This window comes from Ornithorhynchus anatinus, chromosome 9 (genome assembly GCF_004115215.2).
Source record: "Ornithorhynchus anatinus isolate Pmale09 chromosome 9, mOrnAna1.pri.v4, whole genome shotgun sequence".
NCBI classification, from domain to species: domain Eukaryota; kingdom Metazoa; phylum Chordata; class Mammalia; order Monotremata; family Ornithorhynchidae; genus Ornithorhynchus; species Ornithorhynchus anatinus.
In genome coordinates, this window is record NC_041736.1 from 52,180,684 (window position 1) to 52,196,883 (window position 16,200).

The window sequence follows — 16,200 nt, forward strand, 5'->3', positions numbered from 1 at the left end:
AGATAACAAAATCTGTGTTCTGTGAGAAGTGAAGGGTTCCAGGCCAGGGTGAGTGTGAGCAAGAGGTCGACGGCAGGAGAGACCGGCAGGAGAGATGAAAACGAAGTCCAGTGAGTAGAACCAAGAGGAGCAAAGAGTAGAAAAGAGGAGAGGAGAAGAGGAGAGAGTAGTTACATTGGAGGGAGATAAGTGATTTGAGTGAGATGCTTCTTGTCTGCTGCGTGGCCTCGGACAAGTCACTTAACTTCTCTGAGAAGCTGAGAAGCAGCGTGGCGCAGTGGAAAGAGCACGGGCTTTGGAGTCAGGGCTCATGAGTTCGAATCCCAGCTCTGCCACTTGTCAGCTGTGTGACTGTGGGCAAGTCACTTAACTTCTCTGTGCCTCAGTTCCCTCATCTGTAAAATGGGGATGAAGACTGTGAGCCCCACGTGGGATGACCTGATTCCCCTGTGTCTACCCCAGCGCTTAGAACAGTGCTCTGCACATAGTAAGCGCTTAACAAATACCAACATTATTATTATTATTATTATTCTCTATGTCTCAGTTACCTCATCTGTAAAATGAGGATCAAGACTGGGCGTTCCATGTGGGAGAGGGACTGTGTCCAACCTGATTAACTTGGATCTACTCCAACGCTAAGAACAGTGCTTGGCAAATAGTAAGCGCTTAACCAATACCATAATATCAGGAGGCTGATGCAGTCAACAGCACAAGTCACTTACCTCCAAATCCAGCCTTTGGAGCCAAGACTTGCATTCAGATTGCGTGAGGGTTTAGCCCTCCTTCCTCTCTCTTCCCCAGGAGGGGGAGTCAAACGCCAAACAGATTGAAGACATCTGAACTGGCCCTCTTGGAGGAAGATTTAGACACTTTCAAAGTGAATGTTTACTGAGTTGTAGTAGGTAATAAGCTGGCCACATGCCAACTGACTTGAGCAAAGCAAGTGTGCTACTGAGCTAGCCAATCACTCAATTAAAAGAATAGATTGAGCATCTACTCTTTGTAGAGCACTGTATTAAGCGCTTGGAAGAGTACAATAAAGTTAAGGATGATGAATCCAGAATGTGGGAACCGGGAAGAAACCCTCTATTATTAAGCGCTCAATGAATACAATTGTCAACGCAGGTCGGACCCCATCCTAGGCTTCACGAGAGGGACAAGGGAGAACCTGGAAAGGATTCAGCAGAGAGCTGAAGAGAGGACCAACTACACTGTACTCTCCCAAGTCTTTAGAACAGTGCCCTGCACATAGTAAGCATGCAATAAATGCCATTGATTAATTGACTGATTGATTACTGAGAAAATGGCAAGGCTAGGAAATGAGTTTTCCGAGGAAAGGCTAAATGATTTGGAACTATTTACCCCAGAGAGAAGATGGTTGCAGGGCAATTATGTGCCAGTTTTCAAGATTTTCAGTATGTGAGTTTAAACTTCGAATTAACCAAAAATCTGGGCTTGCCAGAGACACCACAGAGCTTCCTCAGGGGCCCAAGTCTGTCACCTCCCCTTTCTCCATCTGGCCAGGCCCTCGAGTCAGGATCGATCTGCAATAAGAAGAGCTCTTGGGCCAAGTAACATGCTCAGCTTCTCATCTTTTCCACTGAAGAAAGAACAAGGTTACTGGGTTAAACAGCAGAATAAAGGATTTAGGTTGGATCCTAAGGAAGAATAGATTGGGAATCAGATTTGTTAAATGCTGGAACTGATGACTGAGGGAGACTCTTTTTCTGGAGATTATTTCAAATTCATTCAATCTTATTTATTGAATGCTTACGGTGTGCAGAGCACTGTACTAAGCGCTTGGAAAGTATAATTTGGTAACAGATAGAGACAATCCCTTCCCAACAACGGGCTCACAGTCTAGAAAGGGGAGACAGACAACAAAACAAAAGTAGACAGGCAGTCTTTTTCCTCCCCCCCTTCCTCTTGAAACAGAACATTTTGCTGGTTTCTCTTTGGTATCTTCAGATATCATTGAAGAATTCTGCATATGATTAACTTCGGAACAGAATCACTATAGTTCAGGAACAATTCTAATGATAATAATAATTGTGATATTTGTTAAGACCTTACTATGTGCCAGACACTGTTCTAAGTGCTGGGGTAGATACAAACAAATCGGGTTGGACACAGTCCCTTCCCCATGTGGAGCTCACAGTCTTGATCTGCATTTTACAGATGAGGGAACTGAGGCACAGAGAAGTTCATATAGGATTGTAAGATACCTGAGGATGGGAGCCATGCCCTCTGCTTGTATTCTGCATTTCCTAGCATCTAACACAGTATTTAACATACAGTAGAAACTTGATAAAAGCTCATAATGGCGATAACGATCAGAGTCTTACCTTTCCTGAGATGATTCAGATTTAGGGCTAGACTGCTCAATGGGAATTCAGGAATTTCCTGAGACGGGAGCGGGGGATCTGTGGGGTAGCCTTACTTTCCAGGGAGAGAACAGGAGAGGACTGACAGAGGTCAGTCGCTGAGCTCCAACTCTGCTTCCCCCAATCCAGCTCATTAATGGCAGGCTGTTCAATGGATCCCACCTACCTGGCATGGCCTAGCTTGCTGATGAGGCACATGAGAAGGAGCATGGGCTACTGAAAAGAGCACGGGCTTGGGAATCAGAGGATAAGCATTCTAATTCCAGCTCTGCCAAATGCTTGCTTTGTGACCTTGGCCAAGTCACTTAACTTCTCCGTGCTTGAGTGCTCTTCGTCCGTCTCCTACCTAGACGGTGAGCTCCATGCAGGAAAGGGACTGTGTCCAACCTAATTAACTTGTATCTTCTTCAGTGCTTAGAATGACATTTGACACATAGTAAGCGATTCACAAATACTATTTAAAAAAAAGGGGGGGTGGGGAGGGCCTGGCATGGCCCTAGCCTACTGGTCAGACATTCAGCGGAGCAAGCCGTCTTACTTATGATCCTGACAGGAGGTCAGAAAGTGAATCTCTCGACTTCTCTCAGAGACATTTTCAGCCATAGGTTTAAGTTCTGCTCAAAGAACCCCATTATAGTCCAGGGAATGGGTCCCCTTTAGCAAATGGATCTTCTCCTAGTACTCAGCTCCCTGATTCTCCAGGAGAGCTCCTCTCCCTGCTACTTTGGGCTGCTGCACACTCCCTGCTGCAAATATAGCAGAGCAGAGGAGACAAGGCGGGTTGCCTGGGATGGGCATGAGGAACTGGGCATCAATCCAACTGAAGAGTCCCTGAAATCCTTCTTCAGGTGCCTGGGATTTGAGTTTTATATTCCTCCACTGATTCCAGGCTTCCTGCCCCACTCCACCTATCTGTCAGCCCCACTACCCTCTGCCCCTCCACTCTTCTCTCCTCCCTCTGGGTCCAGAATGGTAAATTGGATCCTTTTCAAAGTAAGAAAAATCAATCAATCGAAAAAACATCCAATATGCTCATGATACATGCAAGATCATCATTAAAAGCATTTATTGAGCAGTGTGGAGAGGATTGTATTAGGCCCTTGAGAACGAACAGTGGAAGTTAAAGACTTGATCCCTGTTCTCAAAGGGCTTACCATCTAATGGGGGTGACAAGGGGACACATTGACAAATAAAGGATGGTCAAAGAGAGAATGTATGCAAAAAATAATTAAAAGCAATTAGATAGCTACCAAATAAACAAACAGTTACACAGATGCATGTTTAGTTGTCCGATGGGTTGTCATGGCTAGGGAGGTGGGGATGAATCAGAGAATCTCTCTTGGAGGGGGTGACTTTTTAAAAGGGCTTTGAAAATGGAGAGGGGGTAATTTGGTGGATTTACTGGGGAGGTCAGGACAGAGTGCCATGCAGAGGGAAATGCCAGGCTATATACTGCCTTCCTGTCATTTGATGAAGGGATTAAAAACAAATCTACTCACTTGGGAAGGAAAAGTCGGAAATAAATGGGGAAAAATGTGAATTAGAATCACAATCTTCATATATATACACACACTACCACCACCTGTAAATTTCACCTTTGATTTTTATTAAAAGGACTTTATCAAAGTTGCACAACACAGAAAAATAAATTTACAGTTTATGATACATACTTCCAGGTTTTCATGCATGCCTTTAGTTTATTTTATTGTAACATACATACTACCATGTGCTGATGTGAAAATCATCATTATTGCATTATGAGAAACTGTGCTTTCTAATGGTATTTCCCCGAATCCAGAAGGAAAGCAGCAAAACTGTGTAATTATCTTCTAAAAACTAAGATCAGAATCGCATGGATACTGTGGGATGTTGATGATATTTAAAACAAAACTGAAGGTCTGGGATGCATACTTCTAAGTATATTTATTTAGATGCTCTCAAATCATTTTACAAACAAACAACATCATTTCTTTCTACATAGCTGGGGAAACTGAGGCAGAGAAGTTTGGTGATGCCTTTAGATGTCTCCAGATCCCTATACCTTGCCTTAACTACTGGGTACACTTCCTTTTTTTCCTACTCCAATTTGTCAGGGTAAGCTTGACTTTCATTAGCTGAATAATTAAGGATATAATACCGGTGGAGCAGAAAGGCCAGGAGTTATTAGTTGAATATTTGTTAGCATCATTACTATTAAATGACTCAAAAAAGTCTACAGCAATCTAGAAAGTGGGGACGACCTGAAGCCACAGCAAGAGTCCATTACTGAGATGTTAGGTATTTCAATCAATCAAACGCATTTCCCAAGTGCTTACTGTGTGCAGAGCACTGTCCTAAATGCTTGGGAGAGTTCAGTGTAACAATCTAACAGATATATTCCCTGCCCACACGAGCTTACGGTCAAGAGGGGGAGACAGACATTAATACAAATAAATAAATGAATTATGTATCTGTCCATAAGTGCTGTGGGGCTGGGAGGAGGGGATGAATAATATAAATCACCAGGTATAACTGGAGTTACCAGGAGCTAAACAGGACTACCAAAGATACAGAAAGATACTGAGGCTATTTTATTGGTTCCCCACCTCCACTGTCCCCCCAGGGTGGATGGGGTTTTGTTATGGCATTACAGTCATCATAACCAACTGCTTTGCATTACCTTTGCAAGGAAGTTAGCTACCTTTTCCAAAAGATCTGGTGGGGTGGGGAAGAAGAATGGAAAAATGAGTAAGAATCCACTGACTGTTACGTACAGGGGACAGAGGGCCTCCCTTTGACCACTGGAAACATTCAAGTTAATGTCACATTCTTCTGGGAAATAAAAGCTTCAAAATGCAACAACAAAATGCTTAAAGAAAGATGAGTACCAGCAAATGCCCTGCTACGACAGACCCATAGTGGAGAACAAAAGATGCTTGGCAGTCTGATGGATGGTTGGTTGCCCTCTTATACATCTTGTACATCTAACTACATGTATAATTTGATATCCCTAACTTTCCCCCCTAATAATTCATTATGGCTCATAATGGAATTTATCTAAACCCATCTTCACCTTCTATTTTCTGCGACCATAAATTCTTGTGGGTCACAAATTCTATATGCTTACCATCTGTGGCATACAACAAATTTTCCCTTTATCTTGAACCTAACCCCTGCAAGACCAAGTCGAGAAGCTCTCTTGCTCTTCCACCCTTACGTGAACATTTCAGCTACGATCTGTACAGCCCACTTGGAACTTTTTTTTAGCAAAAAAAAATTTGTAACATCCAGGATCAAAAGACTGATAGATGATACTGATATACAAGATGTATTAGGCCTTCTTTCATGCCATGTCCCACTTCATAGAGCCTTTATTAGCCATCATTTTCCAAAACGATCAGAAACACCAAGGCAATTACAATCCTACCTCTTATTCTATTTACTTCTTAAGATTTTGAGTCTTTTGTGGTTCCAGGACTCTACAATGATGATGGTATTTAGTTAAGCTCTTACTATGTGCCAAGCACTGTTATAAGTGCTGGGATAGATACAAGGTAATCAGTTGTTCCACGTGGGGCTTACAGTCTTAATTCCCATTTTACAGATGAGGTAACTGAGGCACAGAGAAGTTAAGTGACTTGCCCAAAGTCACACAGCTGATAAGTGGCAAAGCCGGGATTAGAACCCACGACCTTTAACTCCCAAACCTGTGCTCTTTCCACTAAGCCATGCTGCTTCTCAGCCATGCTGCTCTATCCATCTGATTTATCTTGCATCTGACCCAGAGCACAGGGCATTATAATCGTGGTTATTTGTTAAGCGCAAACTATGTGCCAAGCACTGTACTAAGTACTGGGGTAGAAACAAGATAATCATGCCCCACATGGAGCTCACAGTCTAAATAGGAGGGAGAACAGGCATTGAATTGGCACTTTGCAGATGAGGGAACTGAGGCACAGAAGATAAGTGACTTGCCCAAGGCCACACAACAGACAAGTGGTAGAGCCGGGATTAAAATCCAGGTCCTCTGACTCCCGGGCCCGTGCTCTTTCCGCTAAGCTTAGTACAGTGCTCTGCACAGTAAATGCTCAATAAATACCATCACTGATGAACCACGCTGCTTTCCCATGATGCTGCTTAACATGACATGACCTGGTACATATTTAGCCCTCAACAAAAAACAGAATTAACAATTCACATGCTTGAAATACAATTGCGCACTCATATTCTAGAGGATGGAGAGAGAGGAAATCATCACAATGCCAGTCTCTGGCAGAAGGCGGGGGCCTGAACATCTTTAGATGCCAGGCTAACACAGTCTGCCCAAGTCTCAAAGTTACTGAGTCCATTTCCAACCCAATTCAGTGATAATGTGGAGCTCATGACCTGGGGCCCAGTGAGATCAGAACCCACCCTTGGAAAATAGAAGAGGTTGGGAGCAGGACCCGACTTCCCAGGGTTTGTGCAGGATGCAGAAGAGAGGGCTGGGAAGGGATGAGGAGGTAGAGAAAAGGGAAGGCCAGTAGGGCAACAAAACTTGTAGGAAAAACTCCGCTTCCCTCCCAACCCTCTTCTTCTGCCACTGGAGGTTGACTGCAAAATGTCGACCCCCAGGAATCACCTGCAGCCGAGGCAAAGAACGACACTAGTGGTTCGTTCTCTTGGCTGGATTTAAGACAAGTTCAGCCCCCCTAACAGGGAAACTCAGGCGTGACTTTCTTCCCCAGCCCCTTAGAGATGCTACCCGCCAAAATGTTCTCTTCCCACAGGGACTGAGAGATCTTAAGTAACACGTGGCAAGAAAACCTTTCTTCCACAGCACCCTGTGCCTTTGTTGGCAGAGACTGCCGGCTACATTTAGATTTGGCACTAGGCTGATGTTACAGTAGTCTGCCACAAAGGCAACCAGCAAGCCAACCCAGGGATTGCTGTCCTTCAAAAGACATTTGAAACTGACTATTTGAGGGATAATCAGAGTTAGGGAGGTTGGGGAGGACTGAATTTGGTTGAATTTTGGCAGGACTAAAAGCATTCCTTGCTGCTTGTTATAGCACAGATGCTTCTTGCTGAAAAACCCCATTAGACCCCACAGGGCTTTCTTTCTCCTACTCAAATCCCATCATTCCGGGACACGCATTAGCAAAAAAAAAAATCCGGACAATTTACACATCCGGCAGTGACTATGTCACCCACATGTCTCTTTCATCTCCTCTTTCAGCCTCTAGTTACTGATGGGCCTCTAGAAGTGAGCCACATTAACCCTTGACTCAAACAGTGGCTATGCCACTAAATACAGTTCAGAAACACAGATATGTCACTACCACTTTGGGGAGTAGGGCTACAAAGGAAGAGGAAATGGAATACACTCTTTAGTTGTTTTCTGGGTTGTTAGAAAATGTGAAAACACTTAGTACAAAACACTTTTATTGTAGTGCAAATATTTTCACCAGTGACTTAAGGGAAGAACACAATTGGCAACATTTTACACCATGCAGCAAATAAGAAAGGGTTTCTTGGAAAATATTTCACAGGAATATTATCTCTACATAATGCTGAAGAAATTCAAGGCTGCTTTAGTGAAGGCAACATTCTCTCCCTGCCTTAGTTTGATTTCTAGAATAAAATGGAAGGATTTGCTTTAACCAATGCCAAGTCAACCTTAACCTCCATGACTCCCAAGATTCGCCAGCCTATTTGGGCTATCTAAGGAAGTGCATTCACTCCAAATACATTTTAAATGTATTCATTTCAGGACAGATGAAGATGCTGGCCAGAGTTCTCTAAAACTCTGCCTACTTTCCCAGAGTCTAGATTTATGTTTATCAAGGCTTATCTCTTAATATCTGTCTCTAGACTGTAAGCTGGTTGTAGGCAGGGAGCATTTCTACCAACTCTGTTGTATTGTACTCTCTCAAGTGCTTAGCCTAGTGCTCTGCACACAGCAAGCGCTCAATAAATACCACTGATTTCCTCTTGGGAAACTCAGACTCTGGCCTGAAACAGTATCCTCCTGACCACATTTTTCAGTGACACCTCAAATCACACTGCTTACCCAAACTTTCCTATTTTGGATCTCTCGTGTTGATGATCCAGATGACGATTCTTTTTTAAAACTGTTAGAGATTAGGGCAGCAAGATTTTTTTAACTACTCACTGAAATTTCTTTCCCATGGTTAAAATTAATGCCGAAAGGAATTACACTGGTGCATATTGCCAGGTAGCGAGGAGTTTAAGTCAGAAAGCATTAACACTGGGTTTTTGCCACTAAACTGCTTAAACAGCCGGCTACTGAGTTAGGAGATAGTCATACTCAGTCATCCTCCTCAGCTCCCTCCAGTTCTAGATGAATTAGGCAGGAAATCAGTGGTGACCTTTTTTGGTAAAGTCCAACTTCACGACCATCGGATCGATTCGGCTCCCCTTCTGGTTTGATACAGACTTCCTTTGGGATACTTACCCATTTTTCGGGTCCTGTTGATTCGTTAAACCTAGGGCCGGGCCCAGCTGGGAGCCAGAGTGTAGCAGTGCAGTAGGAGAGGCAGATCTGGCAATATAAACACCCCTCTAGACTGAAAGCTCCTCATGGGCAGGGAACATGTCTTCCAACTCTGTTGTCTTGCACTCTCCCAAGCATTTAGCATAATGCTCTGCACAGAGTAAGCACTTAATAAATACTACTTGCTGACTGACTGGCACCCAGGGAGTGCTTTAAAGGATGGCTGGGGTATAAAAATCCACACCTGCCCAAAACAAAGTCTCTGCTAGAGTCTCTTCCTATGACACAACAATTCGTTCAGGTTTCAAAAGCTAGGGGAGAATCCAAATGCATCGTCTGTAAAAGATTCAAACTTGTGTTTCCTTTGTTTACAAGTGAATGTGCTTTGGTACCGAAACACTGTCTACATTCTTAACACAGTCATTCAGTGCCTGCGAGTTGTGTAAAAGAAGCAAAGCAAGACAAGAACATGACATAGCAAGACTCAATGCTCAGTACAGACAAAATCCAAATAATATATAACTACACCTGCCCATTCACCACCCCCATCCCATTTTCAGTCCCAGCTATCTTAAAAGCAATGTTGAGAGGCTGGCATCCATCAACCCAATTTAGGAAATTCAGAAGCCAGAACTTGTTCTGTATCATGGGGTAACCGATTTCCCGCTCTGGGTGCCCAACCATTTGATTGTCCCAGTGAGTTGGCGGATGTTTCTGGGTAATCTGAGGGGGTGCACTCAACTTGTGCTGACCTCAGAAACCTGGCCAAGTGGGAGCCTAACAATGAAATTCATGGAGTAATGCTTCCAGCCTGATTAGCCTAGCGGGAAACTGGAACTGCTTTGAGGCACCACAGAAGACCAAATCAGGTATAATCCTTAGGTATTAAGGCTAAATCACCTGTGAAATTCTCCTGTTTTTGTTGGCTTGAAGTGGGTAGATATATGTATATATCTACACAAACACACACACACACCTATCTATATACGTAGATAGATATAATATCTTTTGAAAACTCTTTCTCTGAGTGACTTTTACTAGAGTTTCATTGTGTTGGCTGTCCAAAACATCTTTATATGTTGCTACAATATACTTTTAAATTGTCTTCGCAGTTATAAGTGTCTTATATTAAATTTAATAACTTAGGTAATTCTAGAGATGACCGATAATCCTAGGGAACCCCAAAGCTTTTGATTCACAGTAAGGAACTTAAACAACCAAAATACAAACTATACATAAAAAATATCTTTCATCTTCTTTTGTCATTTCGTTGAAAAATTGCAAAGCTCCCCATAAAGCACTCAGAGCAATGATGCCATCAGACTTAATCTTATGCTGTTAAAGGGCACTCCAAGAACTAAATTGTTCAAGAAGAATGTGACGTGTTTGAAGAACGATATGTTTAATTTACCCAAAGAACCTAAGACATCTGTACATTCCAAACTCTTGTACTTGCTGTCCTTGATGCTCAATAACATTTCTTATTTTTCTAATTCATACATCGAGTATAAATAAATAAACTACAAGAAAGCCTTAAAAATTGTAATAACATTACGTTGTGCAAAAAACTTTAACAACCTATATTCTATTTAATACCCTGACTAAAATATATATTTTTGATTGTGCTACACTCATCCACTTCAGTGCAGAAACAATATTTGCACAAGAAGACTTGTCTGTGTTAAAAATGGTTGAGCATTTCTGATGTCGATGTAATGTTCCCATTTGAAAACTGATAAACTGTTGCCGATTAAGCCCTAAACTCTTAATAATGTCAACTCGATTCAAAACAACTCTGAACATCCAGCATTAATGGGTGAAATTTGTTCCATGAAGGATGGCTCAGTGTCTATTAGCCAACAGCTTTTTTCATTCAGGTAAATCATACTTCAGTTCATCATTTGGGTTTAAACTGCACACACAGCAGAGGCAGTGAAGCTTGCCTTTAAAAGTCTCCAGATCCAGCTAGGACAGCTCTTCCAGACAGAGGGTCATCCCTGATCTCGTTTGGAATTGAGAGTCTGAACAAGTTCAGCCCAGTTTAGTGATCTGGAGGTCTCCGTTTATCTTTATCGTGTCAATGGCTGACAACGTTTCAATTCGATGGTAAAAATCAAAAAGTTGGTGTCCGTCCACAAATACTCTGAAACGAGGGTGCTCGCAAAGAATTTCAACCTGTCGGAAGGAAAACGAGGAAGTGGGTTTACCATTAGATGACGTCTGTTTGGGTAATGATTCCTTTCTGGGAAAGCGGGAAGGTCTCCCCGCTCCCCTTTTAGACACGATCCATCAGCTGTATTTATTGGGAGCTTACTGCAGGTGGAGAACTGTACTGAGCGCTTGGGAGAGTACAACACTCCAACGTGATAACTGCTCTGGCCTTTGATATTTAGCTAGCCCAATGCCACGGCGCACATCGCTAAGCCTACCCCTGTGCTCCACGCAAAAAAAAAAACACCTTCCCCCAACTCTCCTGGGAGTTCCCTCTTCAAGCAGAATGATGGCATTAGAGAAGCAAGGAGGGAGCGAATAATTACAGAGTTTGCACCGAACCTGGATATGATGGATTACTAAACCAGAATGTGGGATACGTGGTAATTAGTATTGGACCAACTGAGTATAATTACTAGGGCCCTGTTAAGTAAAATAGACAGTCTGATTCTCACTGCGAAAGCTAGCTACGTTCTCTCCCTTTTTTAAACCGAACTGCACCTTAGTAATCCACCGGAGTGTGTAATTATTAGTTTCCAGTGTGTATTTATAAAAGCATAGGTGGTTCCCCAGGTAGCTGACATGATTTTAGTCACATCTAATTTATGTTATTATTGAGATGACATCAGTCCTGGGGGCAAAGTCAAGCCCAGTTTTGGTTTCTTTATTTCTTCCCCATCTTAGCCAAAAGTTTTGAGTTATTCCCACATGCTGGACACGCTGAACACTCCTTCTCCTGGCCAGAGTCCCAGAGAAGCCAGTTGGAGGTTTGGCACTTACAGCCCAGGGCTGTGATTAGAAGATCTTGAGTTCCAGAATCTGTCACTGACAGAGCTCCATAATTCTTGGCTTGCCATTTAACCTCTGTGCCTCGTTTTCCCGTTTGTAAAATGGGTACTGTAAATTAATTCCCCTTCAAGTGCTTTGGGATTTCTAGATGAAAGGCCTCGGGTTAAGGGCCAAGTTTATTTTGAAAAAGGTCAATGAGAGTTTTGCTGACTTAATGGCTATATACACATACGGGGCCCAGAGCCATAGCCGTAAGCTGCCAGTTTTGGTATGTACTCTAATACGGGGTGGCAAAGAGAACTTTATGACACCAGCTCCTTGTTCTCCAGATAACCCTTGAACACTGCAGTACTGAACTGTCAGAATAGATGCTCTCGCCAGTGAATAAAGAGACAAATTTAAAAAGTCATACATAATTTAAATGACCCCGGAGTTGCTAGCTGAAAAGTGCTACTGGGAACAGATGAGATTAACTCCAATTGGATTTCAAACTACTTTCAATATTCCGAGCTTCCCGCTTTAGAGTTTCCAGGTAGAAAAAGTCAGTGGAGGCCGCTGCAAATATCAGCTTAGTTACAGAAATTCTTTGGGATATTTATCTTGGCTAGGTGGCAAATTTCTTGACCATTCAGAAGTGTTGGTGGGTCTAAGTAAACAAAATAGCAACGTAGGTCCATGTGGTTAGTAGCGAAGTAGGCAGTCTTGAGTACTCACCCTAAATGGCTGGTCTGGGATGAATGGAAAGTAGGGAATTGCTGACTGTTCTTCACCCCGCTCACCAGATATACAGGAGTTTCTTAGCAGCTGCCGGTCTGTAAACACAGCCTTCAGTTCAATGGCCACATCAGCAGGAGGATCTTCAGACTCCCCACACGTCAGGCTGATCTCAAAACTGAAAGACAAATACAGCCAACTCAAATATTCCGGGACCGATTATCAGAGGGTGGGTTACCCAGGGGCCTTTTCTCCCCTTCTCCCCAGTGGGTAGTTTACCTTTTCTTCTCTTTTCTCCCACCCAACTTTTTACCAGGAATGTTGACACGTTGCTGATTGAGCTAAACGAAGCTCCAGTCGGGGTCGGGCGGGGGGGGTGGGGGGGGAGAGGGAGGAGGATAGAGGGGAGTGAAGGCAGAAGGCTGCAAAAATAATGATGTTCCATTTTTCAGTATCCACGTTTAGCCCTGTTGTCCACTCAATTCCCACTGACTGGGTCAAACCGACCATAATTTCAATCGAATCAGAACTGGGACACCACACCTAATAATCCAATCCAGCCTAGAAAAAGTCCTGTGTCCAGAAATAGCCCTGCAACGTGTCCAAGGAATTTCATCTTATTTCAAGTACTTCCCCTCCATCCCCGCCTTTCATTCGTTAAGTTGCTTTAACTAAATGATGATTTTTATAAGTCTCAATGTTTCCACTACAGGTCAAAGGGAAAATGTGCGCCTATGTTTATAATCTCTGATAAAAATAGCTGTCTGCAAAATGATGGATAGCGATCCGTGCAAATTCTTTGCATGGGAACCGGGTCCTTTCTTGGCGCGTTTCGGCTGGGAAATGCATCCAGCCCTGGAGGAGAGGGCCAGGCTGGTGGGGGAAGGGCCCAAACCCCCTTCCAATATTAGGCCCCCACCGGGGATTCCATGGACACTCATAGCTCCTGCCTCCAGAGAAGCAGCGTGGCCCAGGGGACAGGATGCGGGCCTGGGAGTGGGAGAACCTGGGTTCCAACCCCTGCTCTGCCACTTGTCTGCTGTGTGACCCCGGGCGGGTCGCTCAACTGCTCGGTGCCTCAGTTTCCTCATCTGTACAACGAAAAGTAGATCGACTCGCTCCAACCTAGACTGGAGTCCCATGTGGGACAGGGGCTGGGTCCACCCCGATGGCCTCGTACCTAGCCCAGTGTTCGGTACAGTGCTGGGAACCTAGCAAGCGCTTAGCAAGTACCATGATTATCAATCACTATCTTACCTCTCAGGATTGAGGTCTACGATCCCCATCACTAAGACCTTCTTGCCCGGCCTCATTCCTCCTTTAATGTGCCCGCAAAATGGTACGATCTGGGGGAAGAAGAAAAAGAAGCATCGGATTTGTCTTGCGTCCACGACAGAGTCTGGCCTTCGGATCAAGAAAATTCCTAGAGGGCAAAACGTGGGAAGGGAAGAGATGGGGTGCGGTGGGAAAGCTGCAGCTAAAAGCTGCGGGGCAAAAGAGGAATCACTTACGAGGCGTGGAAAATACACATCTGCTTGCACGGGAGATCCCAGGGAGTTGTTCAAATGCCCGTCATCTAGTTTCTAAAAACAGAATCACACCGTGAGATTCCCTTTGCATATGGAGTGAGGGAATCCGCAGGGATCCCCCCACCGCCTTCAACACGTCCGGGGCCGGAACTGCGGCGAAATTCCCAGCTCCCCGGGCCGTCGCGCTTCCCATTTCTCCGGCCGCTTTTCCCAAAAAACCGAGGACGGGAGTGGGGGGAGAAAAATGAGGGGTCGTCGCGTTGGGCTCCCCCGATCGCCTTTCCCCTCCGCCCTCGGGTCCGGCTCCCTTCCTTCGGCCGTATTTCTGGAGGCGCTCGCGGTGTGCGGAGCACTTGGAAGGTACAGCTCCATGGTCATGTTGGTATCTGTGCAGCGCTCACTACGTTGAGCCCGTCAATGGGCGGGGGGGGGGGGGGTGTCTCTATCTGTTGCCGAATTGCCCATTCCAAGCGCTTAGTGCTCTGCACAGAGTAAGCGCTCAATCAATACTATCGAATGAATGTGCCAAGCGCTGTTCTAAGCGCTGGGTACCAAACTGGGCCGGTCCCTGCCTGCCACGGGGGAGGTCGGCGGGGGCCTGGGGCGGACCCCTGGAGCAGCCCCGAGGGGATGGGGGGAGCCGCATGCATGCGCACACCTGCCCCCCGCTTTGGGGGACCCCCCACCAAAACCCTCCCACCCCGTTGTCGCGGGGGCGCCCCCCAGCGGCAGGGCTGCACCTGGCAGGTCCCCCCGCCCCCCCCCCCGCGTCGCGACCCTTCATTCCTATTCACTGCGCGCTCACTGGCTGCGGAGCGCTGGACCGTGCAACCGGGCACCAGATAGAGCCGGTCCCTGCCCAACGAGGGGCTCGCAGTCGAGAAGCGGTCGGGTTGGAGGGGGAGGGGGAGGGGGAGGGGGAGGGTCGCCCCTCTTTATCGCTGCATGGTACCCGCCAAGCGCTGAGCCCAGGGCTCCGCGCGCAGCGGGCGCTGAAGCAGGCCGGCCGGCCGGCCGGAGGAACGTGCAGGCCGCCCCTCCCCGACACTCACCACCACGGCCGCCGCCGCCGCCTCCCGCTCGGCCACCGATCCCGCCATCTTGTTGCAGGGCGCGGGGGGCGGGAGTTGGGGGGACGGAGGGGAGGAGGAGGAGGAGGGAGGGAGGCAGGCAGGGAGGGAGGAGGGAGGAGGAGGCAGGCTGGCAGGGAGGGAGGGAGGAGGGGCGGGCTAAGGCCCACCAGCCGCTCACACGCTCACACCCACACCGTCCCCGCTCCCGGGTGGGATCGGGGGTGGGAGGAAGGCAGAGTGGGCAAGGGCAAAGAAGGGCTGCTGGGGGTGGGCACGGCCCAGAGAGAGAGAGAGGGAGGGAGGGAGTCTGCTCCTCCTGCTGCTGCTCTTGCTCCTGCTGCTGCTGCTCTTGCTCCTGCTGCTGCTGCTCCTGCTGCTGCTGCTCCTGCTCTGGACGACGGGTGCCCTGGCCCTGCTGCTGCTGGAAGAGAGAGGTGGCACCAGGAGAAGCCGCCCTGGGCCCCAGAGAGGCGGGCTATAAAGCCCAGCCCCGGCCGGGCCCTCGGGAGAGCACGGGAGCCGGGAATAGGGCGGGGATCCCGGGGCTGGGCTGGGGTTGTCTTGACTTGTTCAGTTTGCCCTGCAGCTATTGGACGCCTGATTGGGGGGGGGGGGGGGTTGCTGGGAGAGGAGTGATGGAGCTGCCTAGGGATGGGGGTCCGTAATAATAATGACAGTGATGGTATTTGCTGAGGACTGCCGAGCACCGTTCTTGGGGCTGGGTTAGATAATCAGGTTGTCCCACGTGGGGCTCACAGTCTTCAACCCCATTTTCCAGATGAGGTCACTGAGGCACAGAGAAGTGAAGTGTCTTGTCCAAGGTCACACAGCAGACAAGTGGCAGTGGGAGGATTAGAACCCACGTCCTCAAACTCACAACCCCATGCTCTTTTCACTAAGCCACGTCGTCCCACCAGGGATAACCTGGCTGGGCGGATGTCCCCTTCCCGAGTTTCTTAAGCCCCAGAGAGGAAAGGCCGTCAGACCGCCTCATAGCCATTTCTGTCCCACGTTCCACCGTTCTG

The 16,200-nt window shown here is 46.5% G+C and overlaps 1 protein-coding gene across 1 annotated transcript; it reads right to left on the minus strand.

Annotated features, from left to right (window-relative positions):
• Nucleotides 1–7,677: 7,677 nt before the first annotated feature.
• LGALSL (galectin like) lies at nucleotides 7,678–15,228 on the minus strand. The gene is made up of 5 exons (XM_029072353.2): nucleotides 15,155–15,228; nucleotides 14,085–14,156; nucleotides 13,831–13,919; nucleotides 12,574–12,751; nucleotides 7,678–11,034 (listed from the first exon to the last, which is right to left on the minus strand). Exons 1-5 carry the CDS (start codon nucleotides 15,200–15,202, stop codon nucleotides 10,891–10,893), a joined length of 531 nt encoding a protein of 176 aa, XP_028928186.1. The 5' UTR covers nucleotides 15,203–15,228; the 3' UTR covers nucleotides 7,678–10,890.
• Nucleotides 15,229–16,200: the final 972 nt, after the last annotated feature.